General features: G+C 35.9%; 1 protein-coding gene across 1 annotated transcript in view; it reads left to right on the top strand.

Moving 5' to 3' along the window:
- Positions 1-3820: 3820 nt before the first annotated feature.
- Positions 3821-15920, top strand: part of LOC124358172 (ATP-binding cassette sub-family C member 3-like) — a 31055-nt gene continuing 18955 nt past the window's right edge. Inside the window, exons 1-2 of the mRNA XM_046810465.1 lie at positions 3821-3943; positions 5570-5755. Coding sequence (XP_046666421.1) covers positions 3821-3943; positions 5570-5755 — 309 coding nt within the window. The remainder of the gene's footprint in view (positions 3944-5569; positions 5756-15920) is intronic.

Raw genomic sequence — 15920 nt, 5'->3', positions numbered from 1 at the left:
TATTAGTTTAAACGGTTCAATAAAATTGATTTAAATTAATTAAAATCTTTGCTACTAAAGTATAAATAACATGAAATCACTTCAAATATGTTTTGATGAATGTTAAAACTATTCCACCTAGCTAGTTAGCCTATCAATAACAATACGAGCAATTAACAAAATTTTGTAGCAACAGGTACTTGAAAACTTTATTGAAATTTATCGAATAAACGTTAAAACTGATAACAGCCACCAGTGACGCACACAGAAATCTTTTCTGGGGGAGGTCCGGAACACGGGGTAGTCGGGATTATGGAAACCCCTGATATTAATAGGAGGATTTGGGGCCTACTCTCTACATTGATCTAATGTGGTAGCTGGCCTTCGTTTGCCCAGTGGGAGGCGAAAGGTCTTCTCTTGGGTTTGTGCGAGGAAGGTTGTATAAACTTTTTTTTAAATAAAACAGCGGAGTCAAACTATTATATGGTTTATTTAATTGTTGTACACAATTTGGATCAGGTTAATAACAAATTAGGTTTAATTAATACATAATTAAAAATTTAGAATTTGGCTTCCAAAAATTTAAAATAGAGAGAGAGAGAGAGAGAGAGAGAGAGGGCCTAATTTAACATCTGCCACGTCCTGCACAAGTTAACCGACTCCCGAGCATGGCTTTAACATTGCCCGATCCTCCCACTGCCAAGGCTCCAGACCAATCAGAGCATGTTTCGTCTTAGGATGGTACTGTGGGAGGTGCTGCCACCTAGGCGATTCATTTAGTAATTAACAAAGTACATGGTGCTTTTAGACTGTTCAAGGCCTGCGTACAACACAACTATTGCTGATTTCAGCACATTCCGTACACGTGGCTGTGACAACACTGGTGTTGTTGCATCACCCGCGGGCTTCAATTTTATGCATATACAGGCTGTGGCAGAACTCCTGTCCCTTTTTTCTGAAGTGGCCTTAACGCCTATATTAATCCGGATGGCACTTGATGTGTACGGCGGCATTGTTACATATTGTGGAGGTCTTACCAACATAAAGGTGATTAAAATGATCACTAAAGTAACAATAAGACATTTTCGTAGAATTCTCAGCTCAGTATTAGGTTAAAATAATTTATTTGTTGAAATTTTGGGGCGTTAACACCGAGGTGTCACACTAAAACTAAATTTAATTATAAAAACAAAATATTGTACAAAATATTTAAGTTAAAATAAAAAAATTCCAAAGCTGACTCTTGATGTCTATTCTCGGATCAAAAAGTATAGGTATCCAAGTTTGAAAATTGACTAAAACTACCTGATAGGCTATAATAGAGAGAGAAAATCCTTCACCTTCATTCTTAACTGATGAGCGGAACATCAATGAACTCTCCGAGATCATACCAAACCCTGAGCAGTCAACACTTGTAAGATCTTCTTCAGGAAAAGTACCACCAACAGCCCAACACTTGGATACTTAAGATGGCTCCCGAGCATGGCTTTAACATTGCCCGATCCTCCCACTGCCAAGGCTCCAGACCAATCAGAGCACGTTTTCGTCTTAGGATGGTACTGTGGGAGGTGCTGCCGCCTAGGCGATTCATTTAGTAATTAACAAAGTACATGGTGCTTTTAGACTGTTTCAAGGCCTGCGTACAACACAACTATTGCTGATTTCAGCACATTCCGTACACGTGGCTGTGACAACACTGGTGTTGTTGCATCACCCGCGGGCTTCAATTTTATGCATATACAGGCTGTGGCAGAACTCCTGTCCCTTTTTTCTGAAGTGGCCTTAACGCCTATATTAATCTGGATGGCACTTGATGTGTACGGCGGCATTGTTACATATTGTGGAGGTCTTACCAACATAAAGGTGATTAAAATGATCACTAAAGTAACAATAAGACATTTTCGTAGAATTCTCAGCTCAGTATTAGGTTAAAATAATTTATTTGTTGAAATTTTGGGGCGTTAACACCGAGGTGTCACACTAAAACTAAATTTAATTATAAAAACAAAATATTGTACAAAATATTTAAGTTAAAATAAAAAAAATTCCAAAGCTGACTCTTGATGTCTATTCTCGGATCAAAAAGTATAGGTATCCAAGTTTGAAAATTGACTAAAACTACCTGATAGGCTATAATAGAGAGAGAAAATCCTTCACCTTCATTCTTAACTGATGAGCGGAACATCAATGAACTCTCCGAGATCATACCAAACCCTGAGCAGTCAACACTTGTAAGATCTTCTTCAGGAAACGTACCACCAACAGCCCAACACTTGGATACTTAAGATATAAAAAGAACAATACTGCATCCTACCTGTAGTTTAAATCACACTTTAGTTAGAGAACTGTATGTGTTATGAATTCTATCAATAAGAAACAAATTTAATGAATTAGCTGCAGTTTTGCTGTTACAAGATCTGTTAACAACACTAAATTATGAAAATAACATGTTACTAAAAAACTAATACATAGCTAAAAGAAGATTGTATAGATCTAAAATTAAAGAATCAAACATCATGTATAATGAGAACATAATACAAATTAAATATTTATCAGCATAGCATGTCATTAAATCAGAAGCTGGTAACTACTATGAATGAGAAAATCCAATACCACCATGAACACCAGCTGAAGAATTTAACAACCAGTGTATAAAAATTGGAGAAAAGATAGTTATAGTGAATGCTAGAACATTAAATAATAGTAATTTAAGTCATATGTTCTTCTTGTACAAAAGAAAGTAAAAAAATCTTGACCAACAAGAAGAAAGGGACCTAGAAACATCCCTAGCACCAGCTGCTGAGGCCGGCAGCTTTCTAGTTCAAGAAAATGATGAACTTAAACAGGAACTGCTAAATGTTAAAACTCAAAATGCGAGACTGTCAACTGAAGTATGCAGATTGAAAACTGCCTTACAAAATAAGGAAGACCTGGAAGATGTTCTTAGACTCTCTGAAGAGACTGTCTCTACCCAACAAGATCGAATCCAAGAACTACAACTCAAAGACCAGCATCTCAACAGAAAACTAAACCAGGAAATATCTCTAAAAGAGGAAATCATCCATCAAGCAGAGAGTGATAAGCTTATATCAAATAGTATTCTTAGAGATTAACTTTCCTCAAAAGTAATCTTTTACCTGACATCCTGTTACATAGCACCTCTGTCCACAGTAATTCCACCAATGAGTAACTGATAGATGGTATAGAAGAAAGCAAAACACTGTGTATGTCACCGGTACATACTACAAAAAAGCACTGACATTTTGACAGGAGAAACTAAAAAACTAAACCAGGCCGTGAACAGGAGAGACAGCCAAACTCCTCCTAAAAAACTAAACCCGATTATGACCAGGAGAGACAGTCAAACTCCTAAAAAACTGATCCCAGATATGATAGGGAGAGACAGCCAAACTCCCAGTAAAAAACTAACTCCAAAAGAGAGACTTCCACCTATGACAGCCAAAATACGAGGAGATCAAGAATCTTTAGATGACTTTTACAAGAAGTATATAGATTACTACAAAGACATCATTCAACGCCAAAAATCATCAGCCTCATTAAGTCACGCTAAAACCCCAATGTTTGAAGGGATCTCAATTCCAGCCCTAATAGTTACCAGTACTCCAAGTACCAGGAGGACAACAGACAGTATTATTACTTACCCAAAAAACTCCATTGAAAGCCCTAATGAGATCAACCATTTTTTAGACGTACCTCTAAAAACCACACCACAAAAGAAAGAGCAAGACAAAAAACTCTAAACTCCATCTCTATAAGAGAAAATGCAGAATTAACAATCTTTCATCAAAATGCTGACCAATTGTCCAATAAAATTGACATAATGAACCGCTTCCTCAGCACTACTAATCCAGACATTGTAATCATCACAGAACATGGGCTCAAAAAGACAAATTTAGAAACTACTTACCTACAGAGCTACACACTCATTGAAAGTTTTTGTCAAGTACACCACCAAAAAGGAGGAGTAGCATTTTTGGTGAAAGATGATATTAAAAACTATGCAACCAGTCTGGGATAAATACAGTCAAGAACTTTTCTGTGAGCTGTCTGCAATAAAATTAACATTGAAAAAAAACTTCTTTCTACATTGTTGGAATCTACAGACCAAATAACAATTTTGACGATGCATTAGAAATTTGATCAACCACCCTTGAGTCTATATGTACATGGAATAGCCCAACTGTAATTATTGGTGATATCCAATATTGACTGTCTTGAGACCAGTGGAAACAACAAAAAAACTCCATGACACACTTAAGTCTCACAATAATCACAAGACTTAACCCAACACCTACACAAGTCACCTCACACAGTGCAACTTCCATAGATATGGTCTGCTCTAATCAGCTTCCTTGCGAACCAATAGTTACTGTTATCTACACCTTTATCTCTGACCACACAGAACAACTTGTGAAACTAAAAAACTATATACCTGACCTGTTGTGTAAAAATTATACACAACAGACATCTCACTGACAGAAACCTGGCACGTCTTAATAATCTGTTGAAAAAAGAAGGATGGAATGACATACTTGGCTCTACATCAGCAGAAGTCTCCTATAATACATTTTTAGAAATCATGACTTACAACATGGACTTGGCATGCCCTTATACTCATACCCGCATTAAGAAGAAAAAAAGACAACGGATTAAATATTACCAAGAAACAAAATACAAGCATGAACAATTTCTTATAGCTTAAGTAGAGTACCTGCTAACTGGTACAGAAGAAAACAAAGCTACTGCAACAGAAAGAAAGAGGACCTATGATCTCCACCTCAAGGCCCAAAGAAAACATCTGACAACCAAGTTCATTAATGATGCTGACAACAAAAGCAGAGCTATATGGAATGTTATAAATCAAGAGAGGTGCAAAAATAAGTATACAAATGAACAAATAAAACTTAAAAACGATGGTACACTGACATCAGACCCCATGATAGTAGCAGAACAACTCAACGAATTTTTTGCAAGTATCGCCAACAACACACTTGCTCAAGCTGTCTATGATGGAATGCCTGTTAAAACCGCCTCCCAGGGTGAAAATAAATGGCGCTCTTACTCTTTGGCCGACAACTCAAAATGAAATGAGAACAACCATAATGCAAATCAAATCGCAAAATGCAACTGGCTTTGATGACATTTCTACACAACTGATAAAAACCTGTATTGAGCCACTAATATACCCACTAACAGACAAAATCAATAAATCATTTGCACAAGGTATTTTTCCATCAAAATTAAAATCAGCAAAAGTCTATCCAAAGTTCAAAAAAGGAGACCCAACTCAAAACAGTAATTATCAGCCAATCTCCTTGCTCCCTGTAGTATCCAAAATTATTGAAAAAATTTTACTGTTACATCTTCTAGACCATCTCAATAAAAACAACCTGCTACCAAGCAATCAACATGGTTTTGTTGAGGGTAAATCTATGACAACAGCCCTGGCAAGCATTGCTGAATATCTAGTGTCAGCTTTAGACGTGAAAAATACAACAACTGCAATATTCCTGGACTTCACCTAAGGCTTTTGATTGTTTGAGTTACAACTTGCTTCTCAAAAAACTAGAAGACCAAGGGATCAGAGGAACATCAGCAGATTGGTTTCAGGAGTTACTTAACAGGCAGAACTCAGGCAGTTGAAATAAAAACTTCAAATAATGGAGTAACGAAAAGAACTGTCTCTAAAGCATTGCCAGTTGACAGAGGTGTCCCACAAGGATCAGTACTGGGCCCTATTCTCTATATCATCTTTGTCAGTGATTTCCCTGAATATATCACAAACTACTGCTCTATCTAATGTACGCTGATGATACAGTCCTCCTACTAAAAAATACACACCCATCACAATTGGAAATAGAGTCCTATACAGCAATAAATCTGGCAATAGAGTATTGTCAAGCCAATTACCTAGTACTAAACAATACCAAGACCCAGCAACTGGTATTAGAAAGAAGAAGATGAAGTACTGGAAACTGCCGGAGGCCGAAAGGGTGAATAGTGTGAATTACCCATCGACTGACCCTCTTTGAAAAACAACCTACATATGCCGGAACAAAATTTCTAAGCATCCTACGACAAGAGGTCAAAAACACCACAAGACAACAGCAGCTCAGAAGAAAACTGACTACCTGGCTTCTTCACCGCCCTTACTACTCCATTGAGGAATTCCTGGACTGGAGCAGAAATGATGAATCAACACCTTTTCAACCGACCTGAATTAATACAAATTTTATTTTTTTGTACACTTATGTAATGACACCATTCTAATCTCAAAGATTATGAATAAAGCATATTGTCTATTGTCTGTTGTCTTGAGGACAGTTGAAAGGCCTTCAGAAAACTTGCCTTACACAATTGAACGCAGCTCACCAGATTGAGACAATGAGAATATATATTCATCTAGATTACACTATATTTTGTAGTCTAGGTGTCTTTACTGTTAAAACGATGCACAGTTCGTTTTGAGCTTCTTCATCACAAACTTTTGGTTGGATCTCTTCAAATGAAGATTCAGGTACCAAGAGTCAAGTCTCTGACAGCATCAGATTTCAAATGCTGCACTAAGAGGAAGATGAACTAGAGTAAACTCAACTTTACATTAAATCAACTCTTCCCACCATAACTACATTATGCGTATAAATAAGATGGTTGAAAAACTAATATTTTTTAAAGCATTTAAGTTGAATTATTAAAGTTCTGTCTCCTAACTGAAGGTATGAGAGTTCTATATGAGTCAGCTCTCAGATAAGAAGGGTCATTATGATAATTTTTAGGTCTTGTAAAGCTAAAGCATTTAATTTTTGCATTCAAGTGCCTTATCTGCATTTGATGCTGTGTCCAATATATAATTGGTGGGTTTTTATTTTTACGCATTTGCACTTTCACCTCTTCTTTTTATAAATTGCAAATTGTGGTATCTATGTAAAAACCTTCAAACATAATCAAGTAAAATTGGCGTTTTGTGAGTGTGATAAGGAGTTTTCATGGTACTTGTCTGAGTATGAAGCAAAGCGGATATTGAATGTATGAGCTGATGGTTTGACTTAAGAGATAAATATAAATTGTGCTGAACAGAAAAAAAACCTGCAGTCAGGAGGGTAAACTTTCTCTGGAAGACATCATGAAGAAAATGTTAGAATTTGCAGAAAGTATTAGTGTACCTATATAGCTTTCTAAATTTGGATTTTTTATGTTGATAAGTCTTGTACAGGATTTAATTTGTTATATTAGTTTAATTTTTTTCTTTTAAAAACATTATGAATGTGTATAACCAATTTCCTAGTCTAATTAATGCAACTTCATCAGAAATCAAATTAAAATAGTAAAGAGGTGCTTGTTTACTTCTATTTGATTTTACTCATTTTTTCTAATAATACAGTATAATTTATATGTATTTTAAGAATTATTTGTTACAAGAAACTTTACCATAACATGAAATAATGCAAAAATTAAAAATTATTTGACAAAATCAAACATTTATCACCAGAACTTTTAGTTCCATAGTTCAAAAAATGTGTAATAGATTACCTGGAAATTTAGCCAATGCCAAAACCTTTTGGTTAAGTTGAAGAATTGGTTACTTAAATGGAAAGAAGTTAATTTGTTTTTATTACATTACAATAATATTTTAGTTTTAATTTATACTCAAACTCTAAATTCTTTATTGTTGTTGGCAATGTAAATTACGTAACAATCGTCAGTACATAAAATTACTATAGCTAAATATAATAACCTTAAATCTTAAAGTTTTTATCAATTAAAATACAATGGATGCTGTAGTATTCTTTAAGAACTAGAACTTTTTTTAACTTATTCCTAAAAGAGTTTAAATTAGTGGCCTATTTGGACCTTGTGGGCAAGTTGTTAAAAAGCTTGATGCAAGAATAAAACATATGTTTTTCAATGAAGGATGTCCTATGTTTTGGAAGGACCAAGGAATTATTATCTCAGAGGTTATAAGTTGTTTGTTTTAAAGATAAGAGCACACTATGAAGAGCTGTACCACTCAGAGACTAGACATTACATGCTGTGGCTCAGAGACATACTTTAGGTGGACCAACGAGCCACCTGGTGGCTCAAGTGCAGTGTGCAGTTTGAAAATATAAACCTTAGTATAAATAAGGTATTATATATAAATTAATTGTAATTGTTTAGTATGTAATGGAAGTGTTTTTGAGTTGCTATGTACGGTGGGGTGGGGGGGGGGGGGTGATGGATGGGGGTGGGTTGGAGTTGGGATTTGGATTGTGGGGGGGGGGGGGGGGGGGGGGGGGGGGGGGGGGGGGTGGAGTGGTGGTGGGGGTGAGGGGGGGGTGGGGGGAGTAATTAATATTACGTTAAGCAATAAAACAGCTAAAATGTACTAACCTGTGTTTTTTATATCAGATGTTCAAACTGCTGTTCCAGGAGAGTTTGACAATGTCCAAGCCTGTTGTATAAAGTTGAAACGGCATGCTGGATTCATGCAGGAATTTTTGAATTTCCGCTACTATGGTCATTAATGTTCTGGGGTTTTTGTTTTATAGATGTTGTTTTAAATATGTTCCCACACAGAGTATCTTGGGGAAATGATTTGATTTTTTTTTCCTAGAGGGATGTTCTGAATTTCATTTTTCTATCTTTGTCCAGTGGAGGTTGAGCACTATCCATCTGTGCTTTTAACTTAATAAATTTCAATGAGCTGCCATTTTGTTCTGAATTGAGATAGAAAGCTCTAGTATCCACTGTTCTTTTTCTTTTATCAAGATCTTTCAAATGAGATGTCACTTAATGGGTCTTTACATATAAAGATTTTGAGCCACTCATCCAAAATCCCATTTTGGGGAAATGGGTAACACAGTTGTAACATTGACTAAAAAGTTCACCTATATTTCCTAGAAAGGTATCAGAGTTCCATCCCTCCATCTTTATCGGTCAAAAACTAAAGAAAGTGTATTTATACTTTTAACTCACACTGTATATATTTGATTTAGTGATTTGATATTAGTATTTGATTTATAATATAGTAATTTCCACATTTGTATTAACAAATTAAAGAATTTTTATCACTTCATAAAGATTTTATAAAAATGTTTAACTGTAAGCAGTTGGAACTCTGGTGCAAATAAATGTGCTGTACTTTCCTCTGAGAGAAAAAAATACAGCGCATCACATTTTCCATGAGTTGCGCTATGCCTTTTCTAACTCTTAATGATAAATTGATACAAGTATATTACAGCATATACCATATATCGCTTGTATATGAAATTAAAAACAAAATGTTCTTATCAGTAGTGCAACCTAGCAGTGAGCGATGTAGTTGAATGTGATTGTACAATCAAGCTATTATGTTCTTGACAAGAGAAAAGTAAAGACTTTGGGCATTTGCTTTTTCTGCAGGCACTGCTAGATTATTTATAAATTAATTATATGATTTTAGTTTTTATAAAATTCACTTGCATTTTGTAATTTTACTCTAATGAAGTTCTGTGTCCAAAATGTTCTTGGATGAGTGTCTAACTCGTCTAACATTTTATTTGATTTTTAAAATTCAGCCTGTGATGCTCTCTTTTGGTTATGAAAAAAATAAAGCAAGTGTAATTTTAATTCAAAATTTTTGTCACAAAGGAAGTACATACTTAAAAGGTGCTGTTTTGAAAATCCATAAGAATATATAATTTAAACTAAAAATTGATAAAAGACTAAAAAAAATTGTAGTAAAAAAGATAATTTTTAGTTTCTTAGGACATTACTTAGGATGTGATTATTATTCGTGATTAAATTACTTGTTTTATAACTTACCATTAAATTTGATCTTTTATCTACCACATTCTGTGTTGTTATGCCAATGCTGTCTTTTTGGTATAAGCAAGAACACCACACAGGTCATAAGATGTCATTGAATGTCATTGAAAAAGGACAAACATACAGTGAGTACGAATGTTGAATTCAGCTCCATTTCACCTTCTGCAGCGTCTGAAATCTGACGTGGTCACAGATTTGACTCCTTAAATCGCCAGTCTGTTTGTGCAATAACTCGATAGGAAGATTTTAGAGACTTGAAGAATTGTATTGTTTTTTGTGGTTAAAACATCGAAAGGCAGTCATTCTGTTTGTCTATGCGATAACTCTTGCGTTACGTTATGTCAAGTTCTTCGATACATGGTATTTTACATTATTACTTACTGTTAATATATTAGCTTTATCTCTGATGACAAAACTTTTTATGATTCTAACCCATCATAGATTATGATTTAGTATCATCGTCTTGTTAGTCTATGAATATTTAACTGCATGTTGTGTGCATTTTGTTATTGAAAAATATTGCTGCATGCAGTAATCAACTTATATTAATTTGATTCTTATTAATATTAGTTTCTCATATTTTGTATTTCATCATAGACATTGTAGTAAAGAATGCATATTACAGATTTGCATTATACTGGCTGATCTGTTATTGTCCACTTTGTTGCATGGATATGTGAATGCAGTAGGCTAGATGTGGTTAGATTAGTTAGTAAAATCTTGTTTTAGGTAATTTTTCATTTAAAGTTGATGGGAGATTATTTATGGTCACACGTCTGTCTTTTATTATAAATCTAAAAATACATCTCATTATAGTTTTTTTAAAAACGGATTTCTTAATTATCATACATGGAATAGTGTCAGACTCATCACTAAATCAGTAGATGAAGTGGCAAGTGCAAGTCATGCAATGGAACAGTAGCAAAGCTCAGACTACTAGTGTTATTTGTTGAATAATCAATGAAGAGACAGAATGATAGCAGACATGACTTAATTTTCAAAATCATCATAGACTCTGTTTTAATTATTATTTATTTTATACTTGAAAATCTGAGTGTTTTATTGAGGAGATTCTTATTGTTGTTAACACGTACATATATTTATGAGTAAAATATAATCATGTTGTGAAAGTTCATATTTTAATTTGCTAAGGTATACAGTTATAGAGTAACAGAAAGAGAACCCAAAAGTCATTAGATGTACAAGTTGAAAGTAGGAAAGAAAATAACTTTTTTGGGAAAAATTGATGGCACATGAAAGATGATATGAAAGTAAGCGATTTAAATGTTAGGATCTTATGTAGTCATGTATGTAGTAATTTCAACAAAAAAATAAAACTATGATTTTTCAAAAGAATCTTGTAAAACTATTCTAAACAACACACATCAAATATCTAGGTTATGCCTTATAGTTAGCCAGTAATAAAGGAATGAGATAGATAAGGCGGTAGTGTGACCACTAAGTAAGTACACGTTGTATGTTATCAAGTAGTGTATGATGTATTGTACGATCTATACATTTTTAAGTATAATGTTCCTCAAGTGTCTGTTTAGAAAATAATACTACATTATGTGGCGTGACGACCACACGTAATTTAATTTTAAAAGTTCTCGGGTTCTAATGCGGACACGGTGATGGAATCTAGCCCAGGTTGCTGTAATAAAAATTCTCTCCTCGGTTGGCCAAATAAAACAATTTAGTTTATTGCGAAAACAATTTGAATTTTATTGCATAATTTAGAATCAGTTGAACAATTACAAATTTAGAACGGGAGAGAGAGCGAGAGAGCGATTTCACACGCGAGCTTGACGCGTTCAAAACCCTGGCACGACTGCGACTCAGAACAACGAACTCCAGGGAGCAGCGTTGTTCCAGACGCTACCTCAGCAAATTCCTGCCTGTTTACCACCCAGTAACTGCGCAGCTGCTCTGGGTATGGAAAATTACCAGGCTTACTGCTGACAGACTTGGACTTACAATTCATGTGCTGAATTAAAATATATATCTTCTCCACCTGCACTGCTTAACCTAATAAGTCTGGCTGCATATATTCATTACTCGTTACTACAATTAAATGTTATGCTGAATAAAAATAAAATATATTACTGATGATTTAATATTTTAAATTGGCTGATTAAGACCGCATACGATGTTACCCGGTCTGGTCTTAGAACTATATGCTGGGGTCGTCACACTCCCCCCACCTTAAAACCATACTTGTCCCCAAGTATGAGGAACCATCAGCCAGCAGCCAGAAGAAAAGTCTCTAATCTGCAGGGGAGGATCTCTGTCCTATCCTTTAGCAAGAAAATCTTAGTATATGTTCATTGATTACCATGCCAGCTGTCACTCAGTAGCCTCAACTAAATGAAATTTAAATAAACAATTGAGTTCCCTAAAAAGGCAGAAATTTCTTTTAATAAAAAAAAAGTATGCAAACGCGATACGTAATTCTTTAATTCGATCTGATCGCTCGCTCTCTTCTCAATGATTGAACACAAAAGATTCCAGGCTTACAACACATATATCATGGTATACTACAATACTAATTCAAGACCAGTCATTAACATCAGATAAACATTATCTCTAATGACCCAAATACGACTACCTAACCATTAACACATTTAAAGCAATACGTAGTACAAGGGAACTAACCAGTGCTTCTAAACTTAATCTAAAATACTTAAACGTTTCAAGTTGAACTACAACACAACTACATTTGATTATTCTGGTTGAGCACTCCAGGATAACTATGGTTTGATGGGTTTAATTTTAATAATTAAAAATATTAGTTGATAACATACCACATTTTGCAGAGCCTAATTAAAATTAAAATAATTATAAAGTGGTAGTCTTCTTTGTGAATTTTGAACGCTACTCCCCCATTCCTGGTTAAGCCTCGTGGGTTTTCACTCGGGGCCGGTTTCCTCAGTCACCCCTACTATGGATTATAATGGAGTTATCCTGAGTTAGTTCACTTGTACGTTGACTATAACACAAAACCATTATAATATGCTCAGCCAATAAGTAGCATGTCATGAATGACATCAAACTTAACTAACAAAATAAATCATTAAGAAACATCCTCAAGAATAGTACAAAAATTGCTAACATCTTAATTGTTCTTATTAAGCTACTAAGGCATCGACCAAACCATTACAGTACTACATTCCATAAGGGCCCTGACAAAATGACTTAAAACTAGTGGCTCGACCCAGTTTAGTGGGTGGCCGTTACACTGTAAATGCGAGGGGGGTCTCTGGAAAAGCGGTTCAAAAACCTTTCATCTTTTAAAAAGTTTGCGTTGACGTTCTCCTGAACATCCAACAACTGGAGGACACATTCCTCACACTTCTCGACTTTCTTCAGTTTCATGGCAGAAACAACAACAAAAAAAAACTAAAACTAAAGGTTCCGCCCCCCACGCTTGGTTTTTAAGGGCATTGTGGACCTGGGGGCTCCCCAAGGTTTTCACCTCGCTTACCCCTGGAAACAGGGTAGCTCACCGAGACCTTCCTCCTACATTTCATTACATTCTACTGATGCCTTAGAGCTTAAAATTAACATAAGCCAAAAATGTTCATATAAAACTCACAATTCACTTAAAAGAAAACTAACAAACGAATTACAACTTTACTACTTCGGCCAGACTGGAGACGTTACACCGCTTAGTTGGTTGCGCAAGCCAACTAGGCAGTTGCGACAAGTTAGTCTAACAATTAATTATTGTTGAACGCATGGGTATCAAGCCAACAATGGGTTACACAGTCCAGAACTTTGGGGTAAAGGTAGGATCAGGGTTAAGGGTATGTTTGGATGGCCGGCAGGTCCTTTCCTGTGCCCCATGTGGTTGTCCTCACATGTTTATTTTACTTACGTTTTGTCAATCGCTTAAAATATTAGCCAATTATCGAATAATTTGGAAAATTATATCTCCAAGTCTGCCTGATCAAAACATAAGATCAGTTACACATTCCACAACACTACAATTTAACAAATTAAAATGTTACATCTAAAAACATGGTTACATCAACAATCACCAATCTAACATAACTACGAGTATATTCCTTAATACATCTTCCAGTGTCTCCTTTAACAACTGTCCCGTGTGCACACATCTCTCAACACAACTTGACTAGTCAACCACAATTAACACAAATCGATCATTCCTTACTCAAGTTCTTTGAAAGATTATTCTGTCACAGCATTAACACGAATGTCTGGAGCAATCGGTATGGAGTTTGCCAAGCAAAACTTCCTCACCATACCACAGTGAGTTGAGGGGCTCACACTTATTCAGAGTGTCATTACTCACAGTTACAAAGCTTGTATCACGTCCCGCAGTCGCTCGAGATTAACAACTTCGACTGCCTCCACGTTCTGTTCAACATCGTTTATCTCTCCAGGGTTCACACCCTCTTGGTCTCCTTCAGGACTGTCTAGTGACGTCAGGCCTCTCACTTTTGCGAAGACCTCGGTCAGAGCGGCGGAGCGACGCTGTCGGCGACGGTTCCGGCGACTCGACCACCATGCCATCACAGGCATAACAAATCTGTAACACATGTACACAAGCATCAGGATTGACACTAACCCAAAACTACCAGCAGCTGCCACTTTTGCAGCATAAAACCTTCGACCAAACAGAATGTGGGACTTCAGATGGCGGACTACGTCCTCCGGACGGTACTCCTTAACACCTAATGTGCCCAGCCGTTCGTTCAGTCCCTGCAGGACTTTCACAGCCGTCTCCTGCTCAGAGCTAAACAGCTCCTTCTCCTCGCTTGTGTAAATTTCTTCCACATTTGGAAACACAATTTCACTTATCTGTTCTGAGAACACAGAGCTGCCGTGAATACGGGCAGGCACCTTGAATTCTTCAGAGACAACATCACACATATCAATTCCTCTAAATTCACCGACCCCCTTCACTACCGCGGAAGTTATATTCAGGGTCCCGTCACTAGTTAGACAGTTTCAAAGTCAATCTGTGCTCCTCTGAGGCACTGTATATCCATCGGCTTGGAGTTTTGACAAGTACCGGGGACCTTAATCCCGATATTAATTTTCTACCACAGAGCCTCACTTGCTCGTAATGAAACATCTCAACTGCACAATTTGGTCTCTTGCTTACGCTTAACAGGACATTCGATAACGGGCAAACAATCAGTTGTTCCCCTCGACACTCTCGGTCGAATTCCAATTGATTGTACATCGAGTACATCAACCGATCCTTACTGATCAATAATTTTTGGGTACCAACTTCCCACTGGGTCCATACTTTGAGAGAGGCATCATACACCGGATAGATAATAATATCATATAATTGGAACATCTTATTATCGTTTGAAAGAGGCAACCTCATCACTACCCTTAAGGTGTGAATCGTTGTATAACTATGAACAACTACAGCAGAATAAAATTGATGAATATTTTCTAATTTAACAGGTGAATACAAGTCGTTGGAGGTATAACCTTTTCAATTTCCTTCAAAATTCTTAGATACTCATGAGGTGTTAGCAAGTTACTGTCAACCTTCCCAGCTGCTAAGCTCTCAATTGCTTGATGGAATTTAGTTATCTTTTGTCTTGCACTACTTACTGTTTCTTTAGTATCCGAAAGCGCAGAACTTAACTTCAAATATTCAAAAAGAGTTTTTAACTGATAATGAGCAGCATTTGCTTGTGTGAAAATTTTAACCATTTGTTCATGCATATTAGAATGATATTCTTTCAATATAGAAATTACGTTATTTATTGTTTTTGCATGTGATACTATTTCCGCCTGCATATTTGCTAGAACAGTCACCTGCTCCTTAGCTTGATGCACTATTTTCTCGTTGGTGTTGTACAAATAATCCATTTTTCCATCAATAATTTCTAAATCGCTATTTTCAAGTGTACCAAACAGAAACTTTAACACATGACCTCCTGCATCTACTAAACCTCGTTTTCCACGTCTTTGTGGTAACAGTTTTATTAGATCATCAATTTCATTTAGGTATTCACTAACTGACTGCTGTAATAGCACAAATTCGTAACGAAATCCGGCTTCCAATTGAATTAATGGAGAGTGTGAACTCATATTTTCATTAAGTAGATCTTCGAAAAATGTATTAAAATGATTCTTTACCTCAG

Source organism: Homalodisca vitripennis, chromosome 3 (assembly GCF_021130785.1).
Source record: "Homalodisca vitripennis isolate AUS2020 chromosome 3, UT_GWSS_2.1, whole genome shotgun sequence".
Taxonomy (NCBI): Eukaryota; Metazoa; Arthropoda; class Insecta; order Hemiptera; family Cicadellidae; genus Homalodisca; species Homalodisca vitripennis.
This window is presented reverse-complemented; position numbering and strand designations above follow the sequence as displayed.